Raw genomic sequence first — 7,598 nt, 5'->3', positions numbered from 1 at the left:
CGTGGTGCTGAAAATAATGCTACCCTCTCAACCTGCAATGACAGCCACAATGGAAGGTTCTCCAACCAATGCCTTCATTTTCCTGTGAGACCTCTGCTGTTTTAATCCCTCATCCACAGAGATAATTTTCTAATAGCCCACTTTATTAAGCTTCCATTAAAGGTGGAATCTTTAATCTTGCCAACCTCCCTTTTCGCCTGTCTTGGGTTAGACTCAACATCTCTTTCTCAAAGTAAAGTAGTTTTTCACAGAATAACCTTCCCATAATGATACATTAAGAACTTCTGCATAGGAGTCCTAGAATGTAATCAATCCTATAAGACATCAATGATACAATTAATTTTATCCACCTTTGATTCTCTATATGAACTGCATTAGAGATGATTAAAAAACACAGCAGGATGAAATAAATGAAAAAAGCGAAACCTCAGACACATTCTTACAAATAAATCAATGAGAAAATTTCAAAGTAAGTGAGACACCAGGAGAAAATTATCTTTGTCCTACCCAACTAATAATTAGTATTTTTAACATTACTCTGACTGGAAAGGACAGCTGATAAGTATAACAATAAAAGGAAACAAATCTAATTGCTGAAGTAAGTAAAAAAGATACCAAAGACCATAGATTTTCAAGATTATAAATATAGGCAAGATATGAAATCTAATGATACTAGTTAAATTGTATTGAGTAATTATTAGGTACCAGGAATTGTACTGGGAGTAAACTTCTCAACAGGAATTATGCTGCATATGGTCAGTCTAAGGCTCATGCAGTGATAATTTCCCCTACACCAGGAATTAGACTAATAAAGGGGCATATAATCCAATTCTCAGTAATGAGATCGGAGGGGCAATCTTCTGGATGACTTTGTACAATATTAACTACCAATAGACCTAGGGAAGGAGAGCCAGGTTTCTGCCTCTGTACCTCATGTATGGATTCAGTGCCTATATCCATGCAGCAATACGGATCCATGAGAGCAATCACACTAGGATAAAGCCTCCACAGGGAGGAGGAAATAAGTTTTCCTCTACATTTCCTATCTCTGAAATCCTTGTAAAAAAGATAATTATCTTTATTGTTTGTGAACAATTACATACAGATTCTTTCCCTTGTCAGAAACAAAGCCTTACTCACTGATCAAGATAAAATGTTTCACAACAATCTCAAACCCACTGAGATGACCTAATTACAGAAATATTTTAGATGGCAAAACTGAGTGTTATGGATACAGAAATTGCCCTGGACAGACACAGTTTACAAATGACCAGTCTTGAGAACTGCTGAATTGTATTAAAGACCATCTCTCATGTCTCATGATAGCTTAACTCTGGAGTGCAATTCACATGGTCATAACCATGGAATGAGCCAGAATTTACTCTTTGCTGTGAGCACAGCCTTGTTGGGATCCTTTCCTTGACCTATCCAACTTTTTAAATTACTCATCTGAGAACGTTCCATCAAAATCACTACAACCCTTGCCTCAGGTTCAGACTCCATGGACTCCAACCAGAGAAACTGAGCTTAGAGAAAGGAACTCATTTTTGTAAAATCCCAGAGCTATACAAAGAGCGAGAGGAGATCAACAGCCAAGCTAAAATGAACTCACCAGTTCAGCTATCTAGTCACTCTCGAAGAACTTGGGACTGCAGAGTCGGGCATTGTGGCTAACCCAGCATTTCTGTCACTTTGACTCATTCTGAGACCCCAGTCCAAAATGGATGACACGATTAGAGAAGAGAAGGTGTCCTGCCAATGAGCTTCCTCAGGGCATCTTTCATGTCCCTGTTCCTCAGACTGTAGATGAAGGGGTTCATTATGGGAGTAACCACAGTGTAAATTGTCGAAGCCACTGCAGTTTTTCTTGAAGAATCAGAACATGCAGAACTAATGCACACCCCCAAACCTGTCCCGTAGAACAAGGAAACAACTGAGAGGTGAGACCCACAGGTGGAAAAAGCTTTGTACTTTCTGCCTGATGATGGCATTTTCAAAACTGAGGATACTATCTGAGCATAAGAAAAAATGACTCCAGACAGTGGAATACCACCAAATATGCTCATTGCAGAATATATCAGGATATTATTGATGAGGGTATCAGAACAGGCAAGCTTGATGACCTGAACAACTTCGCAGAAGAAGAGGGGGATTTCAACATCTGTGCAGAAAGACAGCTGCAGCAGCATCAGGCTGTGGAGCAGGGAATCCACTATGCAAATGAACAGGGAGACTAGAATCAGCAGACCACAGAGGCGGGGGTTCATGATGACTGTGTACCTCAGTGGGTGACAAATGGCCACATAGCGGTCATAAGCCATGGCTGCAAGAAGAAAACTTTCCAAGCTAGCAAAAGCCAGGACAAAGCAGGTCTGGGTGAGGCAGCCTACGTAAGTGATGCTCTGACTTTGTGCTTGGATATTTAGCAATATCTTTGGGATTGTAGTTGTGCTTAAACAGATATCAGTAAAGGACAGATTGGACAGGAAGAAGTACATGGGTGTGTGCAGGTGAGGGTTACAGAGGACAGCCAGGATGATGAGCAGGTTTCCCAGGACGGTGACCAGGTACATGGACAGGAACAGGCTGAAGAGGAGGGGCTGCAGTTCTGGATCCTCTGTCACCTCCATGAGAAGGAATTCTGAAACACCTGTTTGGTTTCTGGTTTCCATGTTGTTGATGAATCTGATGGAAGAGCTGGAGTGACAAGACAATCAAATATGTATTTTCTAGATCAGCAGGAGGAGCATCATCACAGGCAAACACATCTTGGGAAGGAAAGGAGACTATTATAGACGAATACAAAAGGAATTCTTGCATTTTATATTGTTACTGTAATAAAGACACAAATCTACTATACCAGAGCATCAACAACTGTTAGTTCTAGAAATAGTTAAGGAGTGGTCAGTTTCTGAAAATTATACTTTCTATGTTATTCTGATCATATAAAATATTTTGTAATTTTAAAGAAAAACAGACTAGGGAGGCATCTTGAAGTTTACGTCTGGTATCCTAGAGACCTCAGAGCCAAGACACAGAGATAATACAAATATATGCTACAATCAGGAATGGGAAGATAAGGTTAAATTTACCAAACATTATGCTCCCCACCTACCAGCACAGGATTGCTAGTAAATCTTAGAGAATTTATGAACAGTCATCCTGTTTTGGAAAGTGCAGGTTTCTACTCAGTAGGAAAATGCTCCTGGCCGTAGTAGAGACCGACTACCACATTGATAGATAAGAGGTGCTTGAGTATTGGTGCAAAGGTACAAGGAAACATGTAAAGAGGACAGACAGCTGTGCAGGAGACCCACAGGTGACTTGTCTAATCTTCTGATGTACTCTTTCTACAGCTTCCTCTGGGTGGACCTGTTGTAAAACTCCTGCCCTCTATTCCAAACATTATCTAAGGGATTATTGGTTACCTGGTTGGCATCACAGTGGTATGATGCTTGACATCTCTGTGTGTACCACTCAGAAGGTCTGTCCTTCTGAAGGGCAGAGGGACTGAGTGAGGCACCAGGCTCTGAGAGAGGTGGGATCATCTGTGGGAGGAGGCTTAGGTGGGGCTACTGCTTTGCTGAGGAATGACTGTTGAATGAGGTTGTCACAGGGAAATTGCAGTCTCTGTATCCCCAGAGGCTCAATATCCAAAGCTCCTCATTAGCCAAGGAATTTTATTGTCACTGTGATCCCAGGACACTGCAAATCCTTAAAGACCAAGACTCTAGAAGGGCGGGATTCAGGATGGCTGTTCACTTGACCCTATAAGGCCAGGTGTGCACCACCTACTTTTCTCCACCTGTGCCTGCTCATCCCCAAGTCTCATACCTTGCATGGTTGAACACACAGCGTTCTATAATTAGACATCAGTCTTTTCTTAGGAATGAATGAAGGCAACACTAATTAATGATATCAGGAAGCCTAATACCGATTTAAAGTGTGAAAATACAACTGATATACGGGGATAAGTGATATATTATAAAATATAGGTAAATGACTGTAAAAAATGCAAACAGATGTTTTTCTGAGTCATTGAATGTTTTCTGATCCTTAATGTACACAGTGCAAATTTTACACAGCAGATTTCAGCCTATTCTCTGTGAAAATCCTTTCTCTGATCAACACAGAAAGATCCATTACTACTTTTTTAGGCTTTTACAACCATCTTTGCTAATTTTATCATTATAATTTCAATTTACATTTTTTCTTCACATTAGGAAACTGTGGGTTGAATTTAAGATACTTTATCTTTAAGAGTTGTGGGAAATTACAATGCCATGTTAAAGCATGAGTGTGTAAGCAAAATCTCAGTACATTTAGTTATATCTCATCCATTATTTAATAGGTGGGGATCCAACATTATGTTAATATTAAATTGCATATTAGCATTTTTATGTTAAAATTAAAATTTTTTTCATTTGTAATGTATTCAATATTTTTATGTGCTTATCAAATTATTTTCTGGTTCTGTATGAACTTTATTGATCCACAATTTTCTTAGTATATTGAAGCCCACTTTAGACAGGATGGTGTCCCAATATCATCCTTCACTATCTTAATCCCATTCACATCAAACTCATTAAATAATAGACAAAATGCAAAAGGATATAAAAGTATAAAATATAAGAAGCACATAAAATCTAAACTATTTTAAAATACCAAAAAGGGCTTAAGCGATGCTTTGTTATTGAGAAACGTGAGTGGATACAAAGTTGTGAACACATCCTGGACCCATAACAATGGACTTAGAACAGCTGAAAGTTTCAGAAAGAATCCAGGGAATAACTGAACCAAACTTCTGGCCAGCTGGATGACTGGATTTTTTATATTCTCAATATTGTTAACAATATTGTTAGGAATCAGTCATTACATGGAATTCAAGGCAAGAGATTGGACGATTGGTCAGGGCAACTGTGAACCTGCTGGAGGTGAAAGAGTGAGCACGTGGATAGAACAAAAGATAAAAACTTTACTTTTAAAATGTATTCATTTATTTTTTTAGCTCCCACTTATGAGTGAGTACATGTGGTATTTTTCTTTCTGTGCCTGGTTTATTTTTCTTAACACAATTTTCCTTAAGTTCATCCATGTTACTGCAAATGGCAGAATTTCATTCTTTTTTATGGCAGAGTAGTATGCTATTGTGTAGACATGCCACATTTTCCTCATTCATCCAGTCATCTATTGATGGACATTTAGGTTGCTTCCAACTCTTGGCTATTGTACACACAGCTGCAGTAAACGTGGGAGTGCGAGTGTCCCGTCAACATGATGATACGACAATCAAAATAATTTGGTGAATTTTCAAAAGGAGAGAACAGAACTGAGTTCACCAGAAGTGAGAAAAGATGAGGAGAGAGGATTAGTGAGAAATTAACAAAGGGCCACAAAAAATGATTACATTGTGTAATGTTGAAAAAAATTTATAACTGAAACAACTACTGAACAATATGGTAATGAGGATTAAGGTAATATAAAATTTCTCATTTAAAAAAAGAAAAGAGAAAAGCCTAGCAATTCAAATAGAATCTGAAAATCAGAATTTAAATACCCAGAAAGAAAATGATTTTGAAAAGCTAAATCTGCAAACCCAATAACACAACACAAATTCCTTCAAGATGAAATCACTCTTGTACAATTTCAAGTTAATGCTCTTATCAAAAAGACAAGTGTCAGCATTGGCATGGAGAAAGGGGACGGTAGTCCACTGGTGGTGGGAGTGTGTATTAGTGTAGCCACTGTGGAGAGCAGTGTGGAGGTTCCCGAAGAAGTTAAAAATAAAGCTACCATAGGACCCAGCAATCCCTCTCTGCATATACACCCAGAGGAGATGAAACCACCACTCAGAGAAATACCTACACTCTCTTTTTCAGTGCAGCATTATTCACAACAGCCAAGTGTGCAAACAGCCTAATGTGTCTGTTGACAGAGAAATGGTAAAGAAAATGTGGGAGGTATGTGAGTATATATGAGGGGTCTTCAACAAGTTCATGGAAAGATTCATATTAACTTTTAACTCCATTTTCCACGAACTTTTCAAAGTACCCTGGCACATATAGTGGAATATTATTCAGCCTTAAAAAAGAAGGATATTCTGCCATTTGCAACAACGTACAGACCTAGAGGACATTATGTTAAGTGAAATAAGCCAGACAGAGAAAAATACTACATGATCTCGCTTACATGTGAAATCTTAAAAAAAAACATCAAATACATAGAAACAGAGGTGAATGGTGGTCAGCAGGGGCAGAGTGGCCTGGGAAATAGGGAGATGTAGGTAAAAGATTACAGATTTGCATTTATGGAGGATGAACTATTCCAGAGACATAATGTACACCATGATGACTACTGTTAGTAATACCGTACACCAGACTATGAGGGTAGAGTGTTTTGACCATCAAAAAAAGAAAGGAAAGAAAAAAATGAAAAGAAAAGGATGAAAAGAAAGGTAACTATGTGAGGTAATGGATATAATAATTTGCTTGACTATAGTAATCACTGTGTAGTGTTGTACACCTGAAATTTAGACAATAAATAATAAAATATGTTGCCAAACATATAGTAGGCATTCTACAGAAATAAAATAAAACAAACCTATTGGAACACCGCCCCCCTCAATTTTTTCACACTCTTCATCTCTTTCCTCTCCCCCATGGGACCGTTACTCTAACCTTGGTATTATCCCATGGCACTTTCAATATATTCTTTTGTGATTCTATCAATAAACAATGCTGTCAGTTTGCATCTGAAAATTTTATGTATTGTGTGTGTCATTTTGCAATTGTTTTTTAAGATAATACACCTAGTGACTTCTAAGTCTTAGTACATTTCGTTCTGCTTCCTTATCCTTCACTCCTTCACTATATTCCACTGTCTTACAACCTCACAATTTATTTATAGCTTCTCAGACTTATGGGCATTTGCATCATGTGTGCTTGCACACACACACACGCACACACACATGCACATACGCGCACACACACACACACACACACGCACACGCACAGTTTAAAACAATTCCTGGAGACCCAACAAATTTAAGACTGAGGTTGCCTTTGAAATTGGAAGGAGAGGGATGTCGAATAAAAATAGAATGTCTTTGCTATGCATACTATGTTTTTACTTTGAGAAGAGAACCCTTATGGCAAGTGTCAAATTTACTCTTTACTAATTCTGGAAATAGATAGATGGGCACCTCTCCTGCTATTCTGTACCTTTTAAATATTTCACAGGGAACCAAAGAGACGCTGTGGGACTGGAGATGTAGTCTGTGGGGTCTCCACCTCCCCTGCAAGAGTCTCATAGCCAGGCACCAGGGTCAAGTACAGAGATGACCCTTACAATAGGACATCAAGAACAAGATATGGAACTTTTAACATGCTATAAATTGGTTTAACCACTTAGGATAACACTTGGAAACACCCAAAAGAAAATAAGTTCTCCCGTATACCTGTAATCCCATCTCAACTGCAAAACTCTATCTCTTTACCACCAGAACACACAAACAAGAATATTCAACAGATTTATTCAAAATATCAAAAAATAATTACAAGCAAATAAGATTTCCATCAATATCAGAAAGTATTTCAATT

At 38.3% G+C, this 7,598-nt stretch overlaps 1 protein-coding gene across 1 annotated transcript; it reads right to left on the bottom strand.

Annotated features, from left to right (window-relative positions):
• Nucleotides 1–1,733: 1,733 nt before the first annotated feature.
• On the bottom strand, nucleotides 1,734–2,687 carry LOC103602538 (olfactory receptor 7G2-like). The gene has a single exon (XM_008586958.1). It carries the CDS (start codon nucleotides 2,670–2,672, stop codon nucleotides 1,734–1,736), a length of 939 nt encoding a protein of 312 aa, XP_008585180.1. The 5' UTR covers nucleotides 2,673–2,687.
• Nucleotides 2,688–7,598: the final 4,911 nt, after the last annotated feature.

The sequence above is a fragment of the Galeopterus variegatus genome, unplaced genomic scaffold (assembly GCF_000696425.1).
Source record: "Galeopterus variegatus unplaced genomic scaffold, G_variegatus-3.0.2 Scaffold4186, whole genome shotgun sequence".
Taxonomy (NCBI): Eukaryota; Metazoa; Chordata; class Mammalia; order Dermoptera; family Cynocephalidae; genus Galeopterus; species Galeopterus variegatus.
Note: the sequence above shows the minus strand (reverse complement) of the source record. Positions and strands in the feature narration are given on the sequence as shown.